This window comes from Salmo salar, chromosome 16 (assembly GCF_965601325.2).
Source record: "Salmo salar chromosome 16, fSalSal1, whole genome shotgun sequence".
NCBI lineage: Eukaryota > Metazoa > Chordata > Actinopteri > Salmoniformes > Salmonidae > Salmo > Salmo salar.
In genome coordinates, this window is record NC_138306.1 from 43,660,611 (window position 1) to 43,683,280 (window position 22,670).

Consider the following 22,670-nt stretch of genomic DNA (forward strand, 5'->3'; position numbering starts at 1 on the left):
TGTAGCCGCTAACCTTGTGCGACAGCATGCCTTTTCCTTTTGGACAAAAATTATAAGAATATTCAGATTTATGAAGTTATAAAAACTCGTTGTTTTTCAAATGTTGAACTTATAATATGGCTACTAAATCAAAGTCCAAGTATACAGATTTGACTATATTCTGGCAGAAAAAAATGTATATGAATGCAAATGTCTCCTTCACAATTTGCCCAAATGTACCTGGGTGACTTCACACTAAATGTCATGTAGTTCGCTCATACTTCAAGTTATCCGTCTGAAACTTTGCACATACACTGCTGCCATCTTGTTGACACCATCAGAACCAGAGTGATGGCTAGAAGTGTGACCTTTCTGTTGCATTTGTAACGATCGTCTGGAAGAGGGGACCAAGATGCAGCGTGGTAAGTGGTCATAATGATACACTTCAAAAAACAAACAGGGAAAACGAAAGCCAACAGTTCTGTCGGTGCAAACCACACAACAGAAACTACCCACAAAACCCCAAAGGAAAACAGGCTGCCTAAGTATGATTCCTAATCAGAGACAACGATAGACAGCTGCCTCTGATTAGGAACCCTACTCGGCCCAAAACAAAGAAATACAAAAACATAGAAAAAGAAACATAGAACGCCCACCCAATGTAACACCCTGGCCTAACCAAAATAAAGAACAAAAACCCCTCTCTATGGCCAGGGCGTTACAGCATTTCAAAGATGGTGGTAGAATTTTCTTTTTTTTAAACGGTTGGCTTTTTCTTTGTATTTTCTTCTACTAGATCTATTGTGTTATATTCTCCTACATTCAATTCACATTTCCAAACTTCAACGTGTTTCAAATGGTACCAAGAATATGCATATCCTTGCTTCTGAGCCTGAGCTACAGGCAGTTAGATTTGGGTATGTCATTTTAGGCGAAAATTGAAAAAAAGGGGGCTATCCCAAGACAATGGGAAATTCATGTTTCATTATCTAAATATTGAAAGAGCGTGGGCAATGGAGAGAAACAAAATGTTTAAAAATATACATTTTAAAATAATCTTTAAAAAGAAAGCAGACTTTTTGAGCTGACCTCGCCATGGGTTGCCAGGTTCAAAACTAATGCAATGAACTTTAACCAGTCTAAAACACGCATACCCGGGCGCCCAGTCCAGATTAATCGAATCCCTCATATGAGGACAACAGACAAGGTGTTATGGGCTATTTGCTTGTGTAAAGATCCATGACCTTCCAGAGCCGACTAATCAAGACTGGTCAAGCTCTGTTTTGACTTCTCAATACTGAGCTTCTTCTTCTTATCATCATTAAAGATATTCTTAACATGTACACACTTGGAAACAGGCCATTTTACGTAGTGCAAGTGATCTATTTTGACTGCAACTAAGCATATGTAATGTGGGGGGTGGGGTCAATAAACTGTCATTTCAAGAACTCGAGAACTGTTGTGGACATTCTCTCATTTATGATGTATCGAGGTTGTAGTGGGGTAATATTTATATTATGTATATTATTTATACCTCACATGCGACTCATAAGACTATGAAATTAATGGACAAAGTCTATTAATAAGTATATCTGACTTCGTTTAACATTATAGTAAAACCATGTGCAATCAAGTATTATGCATTTAGCTAAGATCAAGGAATGGTCATGAGAAGAGAATATCAAAGCAAGTATTATTGAATAACTTTGTAAAATGAATGGATTCACATACATGGCATAAAGCTTAAGTTATAAGGCATACTGACATTAACAAAGAAGAATTCTGGGCATATGGTCAAATTACAAGACAAGACATGGACAAAGACATGCCTAGGTCTAGAAGCCTAGGAAAGGAGAAAATATCATACAACCTTTCTCCAATGGACAGGATACATGATAAAAGAGAGAACAACAGACCCAGCTAACAGAGAGCACATAGTTTAGGGCCGAGCCTACAAGGTCATTACAATATGTATAACTTAATATTGTCTCTAGAGAATCCTGGATTAAAATACAGATTGTTTTAAAAGTCCATAATGATACAGAAACACTAAAAAGTTTTAGATTAATTAAGAACAAGTTGACTGACAAAGTCATGAAAAATGTGAAGAAATGAAGAAAAAAACCCACCTTTGGCCTATAAAAACAATATATGCCTCTGGGGTCAAAATGACCTCAGTTGGTAGTATGAGCGTTAATGAACAACAGTAAATGTCCTGTTTAATGAGTTCTTGGACAGCCTTAGAGAGCACTATGACCATCAAGGCACTTCGAAAACATAAGGGACTTGAAAAACAGGTTTGTTTCCAACTAACTCTACAACACATAGATGGTAAAACGTTTTTTTTTATTGATGTCTGGACTGGAACATGACTTGAGTGAGTCACCTACATACTTGTGGTTTGAAAACGCAAATTAGATTTACAAAGTAGTGTAAGAGAAGCAGTGGTGGAAAAAGCACTCAATTGTCATTCTTGAGTAAAAGTAATGATACCTTAATAGAAAATGACTCAAGTAAAAGTGAAAGTTACCCATTAAAATCATACTTGAGTAAATTTTTTAAAGTATTTGGTTATAAATATACTTAAGTGTCGAAAGTAAATGGAATTGCTAAAATTTACTTAAGTATCAAAAGTAAAAGTTTAAACCATTTCAAATTCCTTATATTAATCAAACCAGGCAGCACAATTTATTTATTTATATTTTTATTGATGGATAGCCAGGGGCACACTTCAACATAATTTACAAACAAAGCATTTGTGTTTAGTGAGTCCGTCAGATCAGAGGCAGTAGGGATGACCAGGGATGTTCTCTTGATAAGTGTGTGAATTGGACCATTTTCCTGTCAAAATGTAACGAGTACTTTAGGGTGTCAGGGAAAATGTAAGAATGAAATAAGAACATTATTTTCTTCAGGAATGTAGTGAAGTAAAAGTTGGCAAAAATATAAATATTCAAGTAAAGTACAGATACCCCAAAAAAACTACTTATTTATTGATATCTTTACTTAGCAACAGCGTGAACAGTGGTGGAAAAATTACCCAACTGTCATACTTGAGTAAAAGTAAAGATACCCAGTAAATTACTTGAGTAAAAGTATTTGGTTTTAAATATACTTAAGTATCAAGAGTAAAAGTATGAATAATTTAAAATTCCTTATATTAAGCAAACCAGACGGCACAATTTTCTGTTTTTTTTACATTTCCGGATAGCCAGGGGCATGCTCCAACAGTCAGACATCATTTAAAAACGATGAATGTGTTTAGTGAGTGCGCCAGATCAGAGGCAGTAAGAATGACCATGGAGGTTCTGTTGATAAGTGTGTGAATTGGACCATTTTCTGTCCATTAAAAATGTAACTCTTGGATGTCAGGGAAAATGTAAGGAGTAAAAATGTCATCATTTTCTTTAGGAATGTAGTGAAGTAAAATTTGTCAAAAATATAAATAGTAAAGTAAAGTAGATACCCCAAAAAACTACTTAAGTAGTACTTCAAAGTATTTGTACTTAAGTACTTTACACCACTGAAGAGAAGTCCTTTGTAAAAGGCTTATTTGTTTTTCACATCTTGCGTATGCTGTTGACTGTCCAAGTTGTGCTGTGTTCAATATCCTAATGATCTATGACCTCTATCAATAAGTGAATTAGGCCAGTACATAGAACACAATATCTGATAAATTGCTACATATCAGTGTGAGAGTGCTTTGTACTAGGACATCAATAACAGAACAGGAACAATGATCAGTAAGGGAACAGGAATATACATTTTTTACAAATTATTAAAAATAAATCAATTCCACCAACGCAATTTGCAACAAAAACATTGTTACACAGGAGTTAATCCTGGCCTACAGGAAAAGTAGGGCCGAGCAGATCAACGGGTGTCAGGTGTCGTAAAAAGTGGACCAAGGCGCAGCGGGTATCGTGCTCATCTTCCTTTTTAAAATTTGATAAACGTGAACACTTAGAACAAAAAACAACGACGAAAACAGTCCTGTAAGGCTACACAGCTATACACGGAACAACTACCCACAAAACCCATGGAAGAACACCCCTACTAAATAGGACCTTCAATTAGAGGCAACAAGGAACAGCTGCCTCCAATTGAAGGTCAACCCAATAAACTAAACATAGAAACATAGAAGAACTAGAACAAACATAGAAATATATTAACATAGAACATAACCCACAAAACACACCCCTACCACGTCCTGACCAACTACAATAACAAAATGACCCCTTTACTGGTCAGGACCCCCCCCCCCCCCCCCCCCCAAAGGTGCAGTCCCCGAATGCACCTGAAACAAAACATTACCAAAACAATAAACCCAAACTAAAGGGAGGGAAGAGAGGGTGGCCACCGTCACCGACGGTTCCTGTGCAAACACCCCCCCTTCCCCAAACACCCCCCTACGGAGGTGGCTCTGGTTCTGGCCCTAGTCCCCAACCTGTCCGCTGAAGGCACCGGACTGGAGGGCGACTCTGGCGGCGCCGGACTGGAGGGCGACTCTGGCGGCGCCGGACTGGAGGGCGACTCTGGCGGCGCCGGACTGGAGGGCGACTCTGGCGGCCAAGGCTCACTGCAGGCACTGGCTGTACTGGGTTATGGAGGAGCACTGGAGGGTGAGTGCGGGGAACAGGACATACTAACGGCAGAGTGCTCACAGCAGGCACTGGCTGTACCGGGTTATGGAGGTGCACTGGAGGGTGAGTGCGGGGAGCAGGAACAGGACATACTGGACTGGGCTGGCGCACTAGAAGCCTGGTGCGTGGGGCTGGCTTTGGAGGCGCCAGCCTAGTAACACACACCTCAGGGCTAGTGCGAGGAGCAGGAACAGGACGTACTGGACTGGGCAGGCACACTAAAGGCCTGGTGCGTAGGGCTGGCTTTGGAGGCGCCAGCCTAGTAACACACACCTCCGGGCTAGTGCGAGGAGCAGGAACAGGACGTACTGGACTGGGCAGGCACACTAAAGGCCTGGTGCGTAGGGCTGGCTTTGGAGGCGCCAGCCTAGTAACACACACCTCCGGGCTAGTGCGAGGAGCAGGAAAAGGGTAAACTGGACCCTGGAGATGCACTGGAGGTCTGGAGCATACGGCCTGCACAACCCTTCTTGGCTGAGTGCTCACCATAGCCTGGCCATACTGAGGAGCTTTCACCGTTTGCACCGGCCTTTGAATGCGTCTGGGCAATACAGTGCACATTTCTGCATAGCTCGGTGCTTTCTCGATCCGTCGCTCCCCGTAATAAGCACGGGGAGTTGGCTCAGGTCTCCAACCTGACTTAGCCATACTACCCGTGTGCCCCCCCCCCAACATTTTTGGGGGGATGCCTCCTGGTCTCCTCTAGCTCCCTTAGTTTCTCCTCCCAGAATCGTCATTCATCACTCCAAGTCCATCCTTCTCCCTGGTGCTCCAAACCCCGCTGCTTGGTCCTGGTTTGGTGGGTAGTTATGTCAGGTGCGTCGTAAAAAGTGGACCAAGGTTTAGCGGTATTGTGCTCATCTTCCTTTTTAATTGGATAAACGTGAACACTTTGAACAAAAATAACAAACGTTGACGAAAACAGTCCTGTAAGGCTACACAGCTATACACGGAACAACTACCCACAAAACCCATGGAAAAACACCCCTACTAAATAGCCTCTATGGGCTAGGTGGGACGCAAGCGTCCCACCCGTGGTGCACTCCATCAACAGCAGGTGCATTTCAAGAGCGGCAAATTTGAATCCAAATAAATGTCAAAATTCAAATTTTTCAAACATACAACTATTTTACACCCTTTGAAAGATAAACATCTCCTTAATCTAACCACGTTTTACGATTTCAAAAAGGTTTTACGGCGAAAGCATAAATTTAGAGTATGTTAGGACAGTACATTTACAAGAGTTGTGTGTAATGTTTTGTCAATTCAAAGACAGGGTCACCAAAACCATAAAACCAGCTAAAATGATGCACTAACCTTTTACAATCTCCATCAGATGACACTCCTAGGACATTATGTTAGACAATGCATGCATTTTTAGTTCTATCAAGTTCATATTTATATCCAAAAACAGTGTTTTACTATGGCATTGATGTTGAGGAAATCGTTTCCCTCCAATAACCGGCAGTCAAGTCAGCACCACAAATTAAATAATTAAAATTAGAAAACATTGGTAAAATATTATATTGTCATTTAAAGAATTATAGATTTACATCTCTTGAACGCAATCAACTTGCCAGATTTAAAAATAACCTTACTGGGAAATCACACTTTGCAATAATCTGAGCACTGCGCCCAGAAAAATACGCGTTGCGATACAGACTAGCCGTCATGTTGGGGAGATCTAAAATCGAAAATACTATGTAAATAATCCATTACCTTTGATTCTCTTCATCAGATGTCACTTCCAGGTATCACAGGTCCATAACGAATGTAGTTTTGTTCAAAAAAGCTATCATTTATGTCCAAAAATCTCCGTCTTGTTAGCACATGATCTAAGCCAGCCGGACTTCTCGTCATGAACGAGGGGAAAAAATATATTTACGTTCGTTCAAACACGTCAAACGTTGTATAGCATAAATCATTAGGGCCTTTTTTAACCAGAACATGAATAATATTCAAGGTGGACGAATGCATTCTCTTTTATAACGTATTGGAACGAGGGTACCCAACATGAACTCGCGCGCCAGGTGTCTAATGGGCCATCATCGTTCCATGGCTCTTGTTCGGTCAGATCTCCCTCCAGAAGACTCAAAACACTTTGTAAAGGCTGGTGACATCTAGTGGAAGCAATAGGAAGTGCCAAAATATTCCTCAGCCCCTGTGTTTTTCAATGGCATAGGTTTAAAGGTAATACAACACATCAGGTATCCACTTCCTGTCAGAAAATGTCTCAGGGTTTTGCCTGCCAAATGAGTTCTGTTATACTCACAGACACCATTCAAACAGTTTTAGAAACTTTAGAGTGTTTTCTATCCATATATAATAAGTATATGCATATTCTAGTTACTGGGTAGGATTAGTAACCAGATTAAATCGGGTACATTTTTTTATCCAGCCGTGCAAATACTGCCCCCTAGCCCTAACAGGATAGGACCTTCAATTAGAGGCAACGAGGAACAGCTGCCTCTAATTGAAGGTCAACCCAATAAACTAAACGTAGAAATAGAAGAACTAGAACAAACATAGAAATATATTAACATAGAACATAACCCACAAAACCCCGAAACACACAAAACAAACACACCCCTGCCACGTCCTGACCAACTACAATAACAAAATGACCCCTTTACTGGTCAGGACGTGACAACGGGGCTGTAGTGAAGCAGGTCGAGAGCTTCAATTTCCTTGGTGTCCACATCCCCAATAATCTATCATGGTCCAAACACACCAAGACAGCCGTGAAGAGGGCACGCCAAACCCTTTTCCCCCTCAGGAGACTGAAAAGATTTGGCATGGGTCCCCAGATCCTCAAAAAGTTCTACAGCTGCACAATCGAGAGCATCCTGACCAGTTGCATCACCACCTGGTATGGCAACTGCTCGGCATCTGACCTGTAAGGCGCAACAGAGGTTAGTGCATACGGCCCAGTACATCACTCGGTCCAAGCTTCCTGCAATCCATAACCTATATAATAGGCCGTGTCAGAGGAAAGCCCATAAAATTGTCAGAGACTCCAGTCACCCAAGTCATAGACAGTTTTCTCTGCTACCGCACGGCAAGCGGTACCGGAGCGCCAAGTCTAGGACCAAAAAGCTCCTCAACAGCTTCTACCCCCAAGCCATAAGACTCCTGAACAATTAATCAAATGGCCACCGGACTATGACATTGACCCCCCTCCCCCATTTGTTTTGCAGATAGCTGCTACTCGCTGTTTATTATCTATGCATAGTGACTGTTACATTCCCCAGTTTCTGTGTTGTGGTTTGTATATTTTCATGTAGGTATTTCAGGAAATGGCTTCCTGAAATTCTCCAAGCAGCTGATTGGTCGGCCCCATTGCTGATTGGAGAGCTGACCCTGCCCCCTCGTCAGGACGCAGCTGTCTCCCATTAATTAACAACTCCTTCTGAAGCTTTATAAGCCAGTGTTCTGTTCCTCAGACAAAGAGAGATGATTGCTGAGAGTGAAGGCTATTGGCTGAGGGTTGTAGCATGGTGGTTGTGACTAAGAGATTTGGTTTGTACTCTGTTTGTTGTTGCAGAGGTAGCTGATTGGCTAAGTCTGTGTGTCAATAGGACACAGTGTTGAATTATTGGAATTGTTACTAACATTTGTGTTTCTGTTTCATTTGTTCCCAGGGGGGGAAGGGGACGGCACCTAGGGAGTGCTTAGGCAAGAGGCCTGCGGTCATACATAACCCATAGTAGTTTACTGGCTATGCACACTAGGAAAGACCTGGGCGGACCATCCCCTGTATTTTGGTTAGTGCACCAGGTGGTGCTAGTTGGGTGGGTAGGCAGATAAGGTAGGAGAGGGGGCTTTGATATTTACTTTCTTTGCTTTGGTTCCGTCCAGCCCCTTTTCCCCAAACTTACCGTGCGACGGAATAAATTCCCTGCAAATGGTATTCTCTGCCTTTTGTCATCCTTACTCACACCTACAGTCCCATACCTCTTTCACACCACGGAGAGTTGAGTTGTAGCAGGGTGTTGCGTTCCTCTTCCAAGAGGCGTATGTAACAGTGACTTCATGTACAAATGACCTCTAAGCTGTACCCCCGCACACTGACTCGGTACCGGTACCCCCTGTATATAGCCTCGTTATTGTGTTACTTTTTATATTTTTTTACTTTAGTTTATTTGGTAAATATTTTTCTTAACTCTTCTTGAACTGCACTGTTGGTTAAGGGCTTGTAAGTAAGCATTTCACAGTAAGGTCTATACTTGTATTCGGCGCATGTGACAAATAAAGTTTGATTTGACAAAGAATTTCATGTCTAACGTTTTTATTTTGAAGTCGACCACAAACATTTCCTGCCGGCTCGTCACACAGCTAGCAATGAGGAATCGGCCCAGAAGCGGCCCTCTTCCGGGGGGCCGGAACTGATTGAATCAGCCTGGAATCAAAATGAATGACTGCCCAGAATTGGCCCAAGTACTTTGGGCCGTTTCCTTCTACTGGAATTCAGCCGACTTTGCCGGCATCTTAGCAGAATCCCCCCAGAAGTGGCCCGATGCAAATTTAAATGAATGTATTAAAAATTACCCGATTTGGTAATTATAAATATTACTACTATTACACATTTTATACATACAAATTTTACCGATCCACAAAAAAACATTTTGTCAGAGGAAACACCATACACTTGATGGGACAAGGACATCCCAGCCGGCCAAACCCTCCCCTAACTCAGATGACGCTGGGCCAGTTGTGCGTCATCTCATGCGTCTACTGGTCACAACCGGCATGGGTCTCAAACCAGCATCTGTCGCAACGCAGTTTGCACTGCGATGCAGTGTCTTAAACCACTCCGCTACTCAGGAGGCTCCATCCACAAAGTTTTTAATGTTTATCAATTGCCTTGCACAAAGTATCAAAATACTACACAGGACTCTTAAAGAATTTCATTTAAATGTTAATTGTAGTTTTCATCACAAACAATGAGAAAATATGGAAAAATAAATAATGAAATGTTAATTATATAAAGCAGCCCATGTAATCATCTGCCAGAAAGTAGCCCCAATCGGACCCAGTCCCAAGTAATACATTTCGCCAGATAACTCGCACTGGAATCGGCCCAAGCTCAATCTCCGCATCCTAGCCATAAGTAATACTGCCGAAGGCGACCCAGACTCCGAGTCTGACTCTCAGCCAAGTGCCCCGACTCTCAGCCGGAATCGGCCGAGATCCACTGTGCTGGTTGGGTAGGCTTGTTCTGAGCTTAGTGGGTGGTGGGGGATTTCTGAGGCATTGTAGTTACACAAGTGAAAAATGTTAAGAAAATGATTAATCAAGAATGTGTTGTGAATCGTTTACTTTAATAATGCCAGCTGTCAAAATTCACAGTAAACTGGCATATGTCAATAGATCCATCATTGTCCAAACATCCACAGAAATACAAAACTTGTGTCTGTTGAAAAGATACCGCCTACTGTTCGTCTGTTCTCTTTCTACACTTATTCTACACTTAGAATGTTTGTATGCTTCTAAAAGTTATTTATTTAACTAGGCAAGTCAGTTAAGAACAGATTCTTATTTACAATGACGGCATAACCGGGGAACAGTGGGTTAACTGCCTTGTTCAGAATAACAGATTCTTACCTTGTCAGCTCAGGGATTCAATCCAGCAACCTTTCGTTTACTTGCCCAATGCTCTAACCACTAGGTTACCTGCCGCCCCCTGTCTCTACTTGGTTTATGTAATAATAGTATTACTTTCGTACTATAAATGTTAAAATGTGTGGCTATAGCTGAAGTACGGAAGAGAAAAGGATGACAGATTCTGAGTAGGCTCCCGAGTGGCGCAGCGGTATCACATCCAGCCTTGATTGGGAGTCCCATAGGGCAGCGCATAATTTGCCCAGCACCATCCGGGATTGGCTGGGGTAGGCTGTCATTGTAAATAAGAATTTGTTCTTAACTGACTTGTCTGGTTACATAAAATATGAATTCATGAAATCCATTGTTTATGGTGATCTGCAGTGGAAATGATTGTGAAATGTGGGTTTATGAACAATAAAAACATATACTTTATAAACATATACTCAATAATATTTATCTCATCAATTACTTAACAATCGCCAGAATGAGCTAAAGCAATACACATGGCAAAAATCAAAGATGCATTTTATTTTATTAGCGTTTGATATAGAATCAATATCATATTTTCTTTTTAATATGCATGTTTTCATTTATTAAATAGAAAGAAGTGATACTGACTTAAAACAATACATTATATAAACTTTGACCATTTCTATGTACATACACAGAAGAAGCAATCAATCCCATAACTTACATCTTAAAATTAGTCTGTATTTACAACAACAACAAAAACAACTTTCAGACATCACACATTTGGAAAAAAAAGACTAGAAAAACAAACCTCAGCAGGCAACTGATTTCAACAGGACAGATGACTAAAGAGAACCTTGCGAATTACTACATTTCAAGTTAGGTTCATGTATTCCGTGCCACATAATATATATCTGATGTGGCAGAAATCTGTGTACTAAAATGATTTCCCTGTAATAACAAGGATCGTAAGTGTCCACGTTTTGGGAGGGGACATTAAGTCCAGCAGTCCTGACTCCGAAATGGGACTCTGGCCCAAGACCAGCCTTCTCCAGACACATTCCCATGTAGACATCATCAATTGGCAAAATGGGAATGGTATGGGTCATTTTGTAAATGACCATAGCTGTGTTTCCAGAGAGCAGGAAGCCCCCTCCCCCACAGTAAGGGGGATATGAGTCTGACTCTTGAACCTGGACTGGGACATAGTATTTGCTCCCTGACTCTCTAATGGGTCCTACATAGCGGATTAGATGACCTGCAAAAAGGTGCTTGTCACCATCATTGTCTTTTAGACTCTGAAGGTAGTCCACCATGTTATCTGTGTTGGCGAAGATATCATCGTCACCGTTGAGGAGAAATCGGGCCTGGCGGCAGTTCTTGTCCATCCATTCTAAGAACAAAATCTGCTTCAGGGTGAGGTTGAAGAAGGAGTCGATGAAGTCCCACTGCAAGATGTCATTATGCTCACGGTTCTCCAGTTGTAGAAGCTTGTTTAGCTTGCGCTTCTCAAAGCCTGTGCCTGTTGTTCCCGAGAGAAAAATCCTCTGGATCCAGACTCCATTCTGCAGTCTCTCCTTGGCCCATGTTTTCCGTAGTACCTCACGGCGGTCATAATTCGCAGGTGAGCTTTTTATGACCAGCAGAAGGAAGACGTCAGCAGACTTGTGAGGGCCTCTACATTTATCAGGTACATCCAGCAGCATTGGGAAGTGGCGGCAGTGACGATAGAAGAGGAAGTCTTGGATGTGAACTGGCAGAGAGGAAAACCCTGACACATTGGCTGCAGACTCATTCCGTTCACAATGAACCCAGGTAGAAACACCTGCGCTCTCACTGGTTGGTTTCTGAGGTCTGTTTTGATAGGTTGATTCCCTCCTGTTTATCTGGAAATGGTTTGAGGGTTTTTTAGGACGAATGTCCTCTTTAATAAAAATGATGACCAAGCACAGAATGCTGATCACAAGTAAAGCTGTAAATTCAAGCAAACGAGACAACCTTCTCATTTTTGTTGCTCTGTAATGAGAAGAAACAAGGCATTAAAGGTACAAAAAAACAAGGCATGAAAGGTACAAAATGGGCCAGAGATTAAGTGCCCTCTGTAATTACTGGGACAGTAACACATTTTGTTGCTGTTTTGGCTCAGTACTCCAGCACTCTGACTATGAGGTGTCCTGACGTTGCCCTCTTTGGGTACAGCGAGCACAGTTAAACCCCCCTCCCTCTGCACCAGGCCTTTTCTATGCACCATCCCCCTACCTACCTCCCCAGGCTGCTTAGGTCAGAAGGCGGTCGTAAATTCCAAAGGGAATGTTCTGCCTCACAGGCCACAGTTTTGAGACAGAATGGTTTCATAGAGAGACAAAGGAATTCTTCCACCTCACCGGACGGGGGAACCAAACGACATTTATGTTCTGGAGAAGGTATAAAAGATTGGTGAAGAATCCAGCTACGAACTGGTCCGCTTGGTACAATTTTATGACACCCACGAGAGACAATATTGCCATATTACCATAATAATGTTTATATAATAGCCTCAGCTATGGGACTTACATCTAAATGGTTGTATAAAATGTATTAATAAGGATAAAGCTATTTGGAATATGTTGAGATGCTATGTACTGATGTTAATGTGAGAGAATTGTATTTCTGTTCAAAGCTTAACTATTTCATCGGGACGCCCCCAGGGACACAGACAGGACAAGGTGTCATGTGACAGCCTTTTCTACGTTCAGTATATAAACCCCCACCCAGAATTTCTGTCTTAGACCAGGCCTCCACTCCATTACGAGTTGGCCAATAGGTTTGACCCTGCATCCCTCTACTGAACTTTAACCCCTGTGCGGCCTCCGTCCGACATCCAGCGAAAAATCATATCGCCATTAGCATAACAAAATTTTATTAAAAAAATTTACAATTTTTTTTCAAATTATATCGTTTTATAGATACACCTCTCCTGAATCGAACCACGTTGTCAGATTTCAAAAAGGCTTTACAGCAAAAGCAAAACATTAGATTATGTTAGAGGAGTATATCGTAAAAGTAGCCACATAGCCATTTTCCGACCAACCACATGCATCACAAATAACCAAAAAACAGCTAAATGCAGCACTAACCTTTGACAATCTTCATCAGATGACACACCTAGGACATCATGTTACACAATACATGCATTCTTTTGTTTGATAAAGTTCATATTTATATATAAAAACAGCATTTTACATCGGTGCGTAACGTTGACTAACTATTTTCCCTCAAAAGCTACAATTTACTAAATTACTTTTCGAAAACATTTTTAAAATGTAATATTGTCATTCTAAGATTTATATATGAATATCTCTTGAAAGCACCTGTAATGCCAGATTTAAAATTAACTTTACTGGGTAATCATACTTTGCGATGAAAGGGGATGCGATACTGTGAAAAATAGGCTAACGTTACAGGTCAGCGACATCTTGGAACAATCGCATATCACATCTATTCTTGTATACTATTGTCAATAATCCCTTACCTTTGGTTGTCTTCATCAGAAAGCACTTCCAGGAATCCCAGGTCCACAACAAATGTATTTTCGTTCGAAAAAATTACTTCTTTATGTTCCAAGAGCTTGTTCTTGTTAGCGCGTCTGAAGGCTGATCCAAATGCTTCGTCGGCCACGGGACAGCCATTTCGAGAAAATGCATTTTTTTCCCATTTAGGTTTGTTCAAACATGTCAAACGTTGTATAACATAAATCTTCAGGGCGTTTTTCAACAAGAGAGCCAATAAGATTCGAGGGGGATGATTGCATTGTGTTTCAAAACGTTTCGAAAGGGGAGGGTAACCAGGGGCGCCGGCGTCATAATGGTGATGGCCCTCTCCGTGTGATCACTTTCCACAGCGTGTCATTCTGTCAGTTTTGACAGTAGGAGACTCAAATCACTTTGTAAAGACTGGGGACATCTAGTGGAAGCAATAGGAAGTGCTCAATGAACCATAGCTCACGGTGTGATTAATAGGCAACGTGATGAAGTTGAGTTCGCAATTCAGAATTCCACTTCCTGTTTCCATCTGTCTCGGGGTTTTGACTGCCATATGAGTTCTGTTATACTCACAGACACCATTCAAACAGTTTTAGAAACTTTAGGGTGTTTTCTATCCACAGGTATTAATTATATGCATATCCTAGCTTCTGAGTTTGAGTAGGAGGCCGTTTAAAATGGGCACGAATTTTTAAAAAAAAATCACTTTAGCACCCCCTATCCTAGGGGAACGCCAAGAGGTTAACCATACCACGTGATTAAACTTTTAGACTATCAATACCGACAGAATAATAACAAGTCTTTGATATTAATTACTAGTCTGCAGCTAGAAATTCGGTGTCATTGAACGCGAAGATAAATAAAAAATAAAATAAAAAATAAAAATTACAGTTTTATATCTTTATGTTTGAAGCCTGAAATGTGGCAAAAGGTCGAAAAGTTCAAGGGGGCCGAATACTTTCGCAAGGCACTGTATATATATTGATTGCAATTGTTTCCGAATGAGTGAGCGTTCATGTGCAAAGGATTAGCATATCAATTGTTAATATTTACCAACTCTGTTGTGCCTCCTCAGCTGCCCTTTATCACCCTTTGTTTAACAAGCCGCCTTGCCGGTTTAGCCTAGAAGGGCACATTCCTCTACCATTGCTTTGTAACGATACCTACTGTTTTGTATGCTTTCTGTGAATTACTTAGTTTAATAAATAAATTATTTTAAGACAATTGATGTATGGATGACTTAGTGAAGACTGGGTTCGTGCAGATAACCTGTTAGGGATAGGGGGCAGTATTTTCAGTATTTTCAAGGCCGGATAAAAAACGTACCCGTTTTAATCTGGTTATTACTCCTGCCCAGAAACTAGAATATGCATATAATTAGTAGATTTGGATAGAAAACACTCTAAAGTTTCTAAAACTGTTTGAATGGTGTCTGTGAGTATAACAGAACTCATATGGCAGGCCAAAACCTGAGAAGATTACATACAGGAAGTGCCCTGTCTGACAATTTGTTGTCCTTCTGTTGCATCTCTATCGAAAATACAGCATCTGTGCTGTAACGTGACACTTTCTAAGGCTTCCATTGGCTCTCTAAAGCCGCCAGAAAGTGGAATGGGGTGTCTGCTGTCTCTGGGCAAATTACAGCAGCTCTGTTTGTAAGTGGTCAGCCTGGGGACAGTGAGACTGGAGATGCGCGTTCACGAGACTTCACAATTTGTTTTCTTTCAGCCTTTGAATGAATACAACGTTGCCCGGTTGGAATATTATCACTATTTTACGAGAAAAATAGCATAAAAATTGATTTTAAACAGCGTTTGACATGCTTCTAAGTACAGTAATGGAATATTTGAATTTTTTTGTCACGAAATGCGCTCGTGCGTTACCCTTCGGATAGTGACCTGAACGCACGATCAAAACGGAGGTATTTGGATATAACTATGGATTATTTGGAACCAAAACAACATTTGTTGTTGAAGTAGAAGTCCTGGGAGTGCATTCTGACGAAGAACAGCAAAGGTAATCCAATTTGTCTAATAGTAATTCTGAGTTTAGTGAGCCCCAAACTTGGTGGGTGTCAAATTAGCTAGCCTGTGATGTCCGAGCTATGTACTCAGAATATTGCAAAATGTGCTTTCGCCGAAAAGCTATTTTAAAATCTGACATAGCGTTTGCATAAAGGAGTTCTGTATCTATAATTCTTAAAATAATTGTTATGTATTTTGTCAACGTTTATCATGAGTAATTTAGTAAATTCACCGGAAGTTTTCGGTGGGTATGCTAGTTCTGAACATCACATGCTAATGTAAAAAGCAGTTTTTTGATATAAATATGAACTTGATTGAACAAAACATGCATGTATTGTATAACATAATGTCCTAGGAGTGTCATCTGATGAAGATCATCAAAAGGTTAGTGCTGCATTTAGCTGTGGTTTTGGTTTTTGTGACAGATATGCTTGCTTTGAAAATGGCTGTGTGATTATTTTTGGCAGGGTACTCTCCTGACATAATCTAATGTTTTGCTTTCGCTGTAAAGCCTTTTTGAAATCGGACAACGTGGTTAGATTAACGAGAGTCTTGTCTTTAAAATGGTGTAAAATAGTCATGTTTGAGAAATTGAAGTTATAGCATTTTTGAGGTATTTGTATTTCGCGCCACGCGATTCCACTGGCTGTTGACTAGGGTGGGACGCAAACGTCCCACCTAGCCCATAGAAGTTAAATAAAATAAAAATTTGGTGAACTGTTTAGAAATTACAGCAATTTTTGTACATATTCCCCCCCATTTTAGGGGGACCAAAAGTATTGAGACAAGGTCACTTATGTGTGTTAAAGTAGTCAAAAGTTTAGTATTTGGTCCCATATTCCTAGCACGCAACGATTACATCAAGCTTGTGATTCCACAAACTTGTTGGATGCATTTTCTTTTTGTTTTGGTTGTGTTTCAGATTATTTTGTGCCAAAAATATATTAATGGTAAATAATGTATTGTGTAATTTGAGTCACTTTTATTGTAAATAAGTTTTACAGGATTTGTTTTTTCTATATATGTTTTGAGGTTGGACTTTAGCACATAGCGCGTGAGAAGTAGGGGGCACCGACTGGTGTTACCTCGTTAGTCAGTATGTATTTCACCTGTGCTGGGTAGTCCATCTCGTTAGTCGGAAGGAGGTTTCACCTGTGTTGGCACAGGTGACATTTAACCTGTCTTGGGTAGGGGGCAGTATTTTGACGTCTGGATGAAAAGTGTGCCCAAAGTAAACTGCCTGTTACTCAGGCCCAGAAGCTAGGATATGCATATAATTGTTAGATTTGGATAGAAAACACTCTAAAGTTTCTAAAACTGTTAAAATAATGTATATGAGTAAAACAGAACTGATATGGCAGGCGAAACCCCGAGGACAAATCATTTAAAAAAAAGAAAGTTTCAGGCTTGTTTTTGGAAAAGAGCTAGAATTTGTAGTTTTTCTAAATGACTTCCATTTTAGCTGTAGTGTTTTCATGCGCATGGATGAGAGTGCGTTCTTTGTTGTTTATCTCCGGTAAAGACAATAACGATTCTCCGTATTAAATTTGATCATTTATTTACATATTAGGGTACCTGAGGTTTGATTACAAACATTGTTTGACTTGTTTGGATTAGTTTATTGGTAACGTTTGGGATTCATTTTGTATGCATTTTGAAGGAGGGAAACCGGTGGATTATTGACTGAAGCGCGCCAGCTAAACTGACAGCTAAACTAGACATTGTTAATGTTGTAAATGACTATTGTAGCTGGAAACAGCTGATTTTTAATGCAATATCTACATAGGCGTACAGAGGCCCATTATCAGCAACCATCACTCCTGTGTTCCAATGGCACGTTGTGTTGGAACGTGGAAATTGTGCCATCTGGTTTGCTTAATATAATGAATTTGATGTATAGCATTTACTTTGCTCAAGTATGACAATTGAGTACTTTTTCCACCACTGCAGACAGGTTGCCTCTCGCATTAATAACCCAAAGACAAATTATTTGAACCAATCATAGCCGTTCTGAGACATCCGGTCCGGCATACATTTGGGTTCTATGGACAATTCCTTCAACCTCATGGCTTGGTTTTTGCTCTGACATGCACTGTTCACCATGGGACCTTATATAGACAGGTGTGTGCCTTTCCAAATCATGTCCAATCAATTGAATTTACCACAGGTGGAATCCAAGTTGTAGAAACAGCTCAAGGATGATCAATGGAAACAGGATGCACCGGAGCTCAATTTCGAGTCTCATAGCAAAGGGTCTGAATACTTATGTAAATAAGGTATTTAAATGTTTTATTTTATTTTTATAAATGAACAAAACATTTCTAAAAAACAGTTTTTGCTTTGTCATTATGGGGAATTGTTTGTAGATTGATGAGGGAAAAAAATAATTTGATCCATTTTAGAATAAGGCTGTAATGTAACAAAATGTGGAAAAAGGGAAGGGGTCTGAATACTTTCCGAATGCACTGTATGGATCTGTGCCATTCACTTTGAACTGGACTGTTTTTACAGTATGAGTGGTTGCGAGTAGATGCGCTTGTTTTGAGATCAAAGTGAGAGCTACATGTAGCGACGTGTGCACATTTGTACGTTTTCTCATAACCTTTGCTAGTTAGTGAGTTATTAGCCCAGTTATAGATCATTTGTAGTCAGCAATGGGGGAGTGATTGCTTCTTACAAGAGCACAAAACGTGTCATTTCTAGACATCTTTTTTAAAGAGATTTTTTTTTCTTAAAGAGGAAGTGTTGTATATTGAGACAGGAGTGAATAAGTTAAGTAGCCAATGGGCAGAGGGTAGCATACTTTTTCTGATTCTCTGTGATAATGGTATGGAAATAATAAGGCATTTTATTTTGTAAAGTGGTTTCTTGCATCAAACAAAACAATATTTTCAGTCAACATTTTCAGTCATGTCCTTGTCTGAAGGACAAGTGGATAAACAGGTTAATGTCAAGCCCTGCATGTTTTTCTTCAGAAGTCTTATGGAATGTAGGCCTACATTGAACACCACACATTGGCTGCTAATGTAGGCTGAACAATAGAACAGCTATTTCAATGTTAAAATGTTATGGGATGCATTTTCTCCATTGCTTTTGTTGGTAGGCCACTCTGGTAGGCCTACATTATGATCAAATAGCCACAGTAGCCTACTTGACCACTGTTAAAACTAACTTAAAGTGGGTAAATCCTCAGTGTTCACAGTAAACGCATGCCAGAAGTTGCATTGAATTTTCACAACTTTCAAGTTTGCACTCCTCCGACCTGAAATTTGCTCAGTGATAAACAAATGTTGACCGAACATTGGTCTGGACCGGACCAAATCTGAACCAATCATTGACATCTAGGTTTTGCAAGTTTGGACAGCACAGTACAGCAAAGTACAGTACAGTACAGCACATCAGAGTACATTACAGTACACATTACAGTAAAGAAAAGTACAATACAATACAGTAGCGCACACTAGAGTACAGTAAAGTATAGTGTACTGTATTGTACCCTACTTAATCTAATGTACTCTACTTTACTGAATTAAACTATACTCCTGTACTGTATTCTACTCTACTGAATTAAACTCTACTGTACAGTACAGTACTGCACTATACTCTACTAAATTAAACTATTCTGTACTCTACTGTACTGTACTTTACTGTACTCTAATGAATTAAACTGTACTGTACCATACTGTACTGTACTCTTGTGTTATACTGTGCTCTACTGTACTAAACTGTGACGTGATGTTCAAACTTGTGAAACATAGCCTAGACTTCTATGATTCGTACAGATTTGGATATGGTCTGCGCCGACCAAATTTGTACTTGTTTTGGGGCCGAGCTCATTAGAATAATATTGCATGCTTTGCGAGTGTTTGTTTTTACATTTACATCAGCAGACGCTTTTATCCAGCGTGACTTAAAGTCAACGCATTCAACTTAGGTAGATAAACCACAACATATCGCAGTCATAGCAATACAAAAAATATTATCTGTGACAGTTATTGTAGTTGAAGTAGTCTGTTGGTTTATTCTGTACGTTAAAGTATTTGGAACATCGTTGCTGCTAGTTTCAAAGCTTTAGAAAAATCTAGCATAAGTGAACGTGATAGACAGGAGAAATAACAAATATGTTGTTGCAATCTTCAGTTGGCTATTCTTTCCTATTAAGAGGCGTGAAAAAGTATTATTGTGATATAATGCTTACTTCATTGAGAATGTATACCAGTTGAAATTTGGCCATACAATCAATGGCTGAAAAATACGTATTTTCAACGTCCGGAAAATAAATAATTTCAATATACGGATAATACGTCATTTTTATGTCCATATAAGTCATATATACGACTTCCAGAAAATATGTCTTCTAATCGTTCATTCAGCACCTGAGATACACTTGATGTCAACGTCTGGATAATACGTATAAAAGTATTTTTGCTTAATGGTAATGTTCCGACATACACAGTGCTACATAAATGCTTACTTAGTGCTGTTGCCAAAGGTCTGGAATTCCAGAGTCTAGATGTTGACAGACAAAATAGGTCCTCACACCCACTGTTCAAATACTTGTAGAACTACAGTTATTAAAAATACATAATAAGCTACTGACCAATTTGAGTGGGTCAGAGTTCCTGTGCTGGTGAATGCATTTCCTTCATTGTCAATAACAGTATAGGAATCAGTCGAATCATGCACAATCTGATAATACGCCCGTTTTAAGACCACAAGAGACTGTGGTAATTCGCTATTATAATACATTTTTGCAGACAGTGAAATTCTAGGTTAAGACTTTCTTATAACAACCACAACTTTTCTCTGGGTAGCCTACGCATCTGCACGACTTTATTCTAATTGCATTGGACCGTCCAAAAGCAGTTTATTTGTTTGTTCGCATGTATAATTTTGAATTGGCACAAATAATGACTTTTTCGAGATTATTAGGCTATTAGATTAATATGAAATATGCCTACAAACTAACAAATGTGGAATCTGTATTTGTAGTATGATAAACGTACAGTATAAAACCAATTCATAGTCATAGAAAACCATATCTCCATATTTCCAGTGAACATTAGTCGTTGTCTATTACCTTTTCTGCCTGCGTCCTATTGACAGAACGGCTGGAACATGTGTTGCCTTGGCTCAGGAAATCAGTTTAAAAATACACTTGCTCGTGAGCGCTAGGTGTTATAAGTGCACTTGCTCCTGAGCATTGGCCTCTATCTGCCAATTAGATTTTATGTTGCTGCGTTGAGCGCCTTCGTCAACCAAAGTCCCAACCCTCGACTATGAGAAATGTCGTGTATTAATTAAAGGTGGCAATCTGCGATTGCTACATCAATTTGTGATAAAATGAATTAATGATATCAATTAATGATATACTGTGTACCCATTATTTTGAATTATATAATTTATAAAATACTCCATGAGCTTAGTTTAACTGTTGTACCCCATCAGAACACAAAATATATGCTTGTTTTACTCCATTGTTTGTTAAACTGTCGATGATTTAGAGTTTATGAGAATGCATATTAATTTATTAAATGTAATACGTGTTTAGCCATGTCCACTAGTCTAGGTGCAAACAAAACAAGGGCCTGTAGGACCTGTCTTGTTGATAGTGTTGTTAAGAAGGCAGAGCAGCGTTTTTTATGGACAGACTTCTCCCCATTTTAGCTAATAGGTAACGTACACATTAATTGTAATCCAAGATGGCGTAGCAGTCAGACGTATTTGTCTTTGTCCTGTCGTGCCCCTTGTATATATCTTTTTACATATTTTTCTTTGCCTATCTTTTAAAAATATTTTCATAAACCTCAACTTCTAAATTCTCTCCTGCAACCCGCCTCACCCAATGTGGCGTGGATCTGTTTTTTTTCTAAAGTATTTCTATTTACCTCGGATCTGGAATCCCTCAACTGAAGCTAGCCAGCTAACTACCTACCAGCTATCAGTCAGCAAACCATTGCTAGCCGTCATCAGCTAACCTTTAGCTCGGAAAGCTCTCGCCAGTTCACAACGTGACTCAAACCAGAGCAAAACGGACCTATTTTTTTACTCTCCCCCATATCCCCGGATTCCTACCTCAAATTCAGAAAATTTTCATCTGGATCTTCGCAACTAGCTAACCGCAATCCCGGGTGACTACTCCTGGCTAGCGTTTCCATCCCGGAGCAAGCACCAATTAGCCTGAAGGTAGCCCGGCCAGGGCTCCTGTGCTACCACCGAAGCCCACTCCTGGGCTACAATATCCGGACGGATGTCTGCTAACCGTGGCCTACTAGCTACCTAGAGCTACTTGGAACCCTACTAATTCCACGACTGGTCTATCGACGTCACCGCACGCGACGTCCCCCAAAGGCTAACTTGCTAGCCCCGGTCTGTTAACTGCTAGCTTGCCTGCCCCGGTCTGCCAACTGCTTGCTTGCTAACCCGGTCTGCTAACTGCTAGCTTGCCAGCCCCGGTCTGCTAACTGTTAGCTTGTTAGCATCGGCCTGCTAACTGTCTGAATCGCCGTGTCCCCAGTCAGCCCATCCACTCACTGGACCCATATGTTAATTTGCCTACGCATGCCTCTCTCTAATATCAATATGCCTCGTCCATTACTGTCCTGGTTAGTGATTACTGTCTTATTTCACTGTAGAGCCTCTAGCCTTGCTCAATATGCCTTAACCAACCATGTTGTTCCACCTCCTACATATGCGATGACATCACCTGGTTTAAACGTCTCTAGAGACTATATCTCTCTCATCATTACTCAATGCATAGGTTTACCTCCAATGTACTCACATCCTACCTTACCTTTGTCTGTACACTATGCCTTGAATCTATGCTATCGTGCCCAGAAACCTGCTCCTTTTACTCTCTGTTCCGAACGTGCTAGATGGCCAGTTCATATAGCCTTTAGCCGTACCCTTATCCTACTTCTCCTCTGTTC

General features: G+C 40.3%; 1 protein-coding gene across 3 annotated transcripts; it reads right to left on the reverse strand.

Moving 5' to 3' along the window:
• Positions 1-10,741: 10,741 nt before the first annotated feature.
• Positions 10,742-20,955, reverse strand: LOC106573871 (N-acetyllactosaminide beta-1,3-N-acetylglucosaminyltransferase 3). 3 transcript variants are annotated; one of them, XM_045697270.2, is made up of 3 exons: positions 20,822-20,943; positions 12,460-12,610; positions 10,742-12,212 (listed from the first exon to the last, which is right to left on the reverse strand). In XM_045697270.2, exons 2-3 carry the CDS (start codon positions 12,549-12,551, stop codon positions 11,042-11,044), a joined length of 1,263 nt encoding a protein of 420 aa, XP_045553226.1. In that variant the 5' UTR covers positions 12,552-12,610; positions 20,822-20,943; the 3' UTR covers positions 10,742-11,041. The 3 variants fall into 3 exon arrangements, with proteins under 3 accessions (XP_045553226.1, XP_045553227.1, XP_014004762.2); XM_045697271.1 differs by lacking the exon at positions 12,460-12,610 and having other exon boundaries at positions 20,822-20,955; XM_014149287.3 differs by lacking the exon at positions 20,822-20,943 and having other exon boundaries at positions 12,460-20,793.
• Positions 20,956-22,670: the final 1,715 nt, after the last annotated feature.